This window comes from Olea europaea, chromosome 4, assembly GCF_002742605.1.
Source record: "Olea europaea var. sylvestris chromosome 4, O_europaea_v1, whole genome shotgun sequence".
Classification (NCBI taxonomy): Eukaryota; Viridiplantae; Streptophyta; class Magnoliopsida; order Lamiales; family Oleaceae; genus Olea; species Olea europaea.
Genome location: NC_036240.1, coordinates 17,770,006 through 17,771,019, shown reverse-complemented (window position 1 = coordinate 17,771,019; position 1,014 = coordinate 17,770,006). Strand labels below are relative to the sequence as shown.

The 1,014-nt window shown below is 34.9% G+C and overlaps 1 protein-coding gene across 1 annotated transcript in view; it reads right to left on the bottom strand.

Moving 5' to 3' along the window:
- Positions 1 to 513: 513 nt before the first annotated feature.
- The window catches only part of LOC111393870 (lysophospholipid acyltransferase LPEAT1), a 5,773-nt gene continuing 5,272 nt past the window's right edge, over positions 514 to 1,014 (bottom strand). Inside the window, exon 7 of the mRNA XM_023019626.1 lies at positions 514 to 822. Within this exon, the coding sequence (XP_022875394.1) occupies positions 715 to 822 (108 nt within the window). The 3' untranslated portion in view covers positions 514 to 714. The remainder of the gene's footprint in view (positions 823 to 1,014) is intronic.

The window sequence follows — 1,014 nt, the reverse complement described above, 5'->3', positions numbered from 1 at the left end:
TCTTCAGCAAATCGGCTTTCAAGATCTGTTAAACTGTCTAAAATGTCAAAAAATAGTCCAGCTTCAAGAATCCCACCAAAGCTGCAGCATGTTATGATATCCATAGAAATACATTTTGAAGTCTTATCAACAAGAAGAATGCTTTCTTCCAGCATAATTATCTGCATTTAATTTTACTTTTTTCTGGGGTCAAACAATAGATTTATACAATGAATATACACAAGGCGAATCCGGATTATCGTTGACAAAACAAACCTGCAGGAACATCAAATAGATAATTCAGATTAACCAAGCATGTTTTTACCCTAAGTGCAAGTTTGGTATACAGAACTGGGTAAAGCCGGGCAGTATAATAAACAAGTTTTCAGCTTATTCTTCTTCCTTAATACTGTCTACTTCTATCTAATTCTCCATACCAACTCTGCCATAGAAGACTTCCAAGGGTATTCAATAATTTCTATGTTGAGAACATGCAAAATACAGTATAACCCAGTGAGCTCTTGAAGCAGAGAATGAAAAAGAACTCCAAAGAAAATCGTAACATTATAATTAATGGCCACCTGTTTATGTATAAAAAAGTTACAAAAGTACGATAGAACACAAATATATTTTTGGTTTTTTGGGTGGGAAACCACCATATTCAATAGCAACACAAACAGTAACACGGATCCAAGATGGACAAGATAACTTTTCAGAGCGAGGCCATGAATATTATCAATCGTCTTTCTGATGCAAAACAGTACGCATTCTATTATTACCATTAAGAGCAGCATGATATACTCGTTTCTCAGCCAAGCCTATATCCGTAAGAATCAAATTACCCTGCATCAAAAAGCAACAGAAAATAAGCCATTTCAGCTAAACTGGCAGTAAATTAGCAATTGTGTGGCTTCTGTTGTTTCCTCTCTTCATTTTCTCATTTATTTTTTAAGACTACTGCACGATATAGTTTCAGGAAAATTGTACTGTTGGTCCCTAGCATATTGTCTGATAGCTAGCTAGTTCTCAACCTTT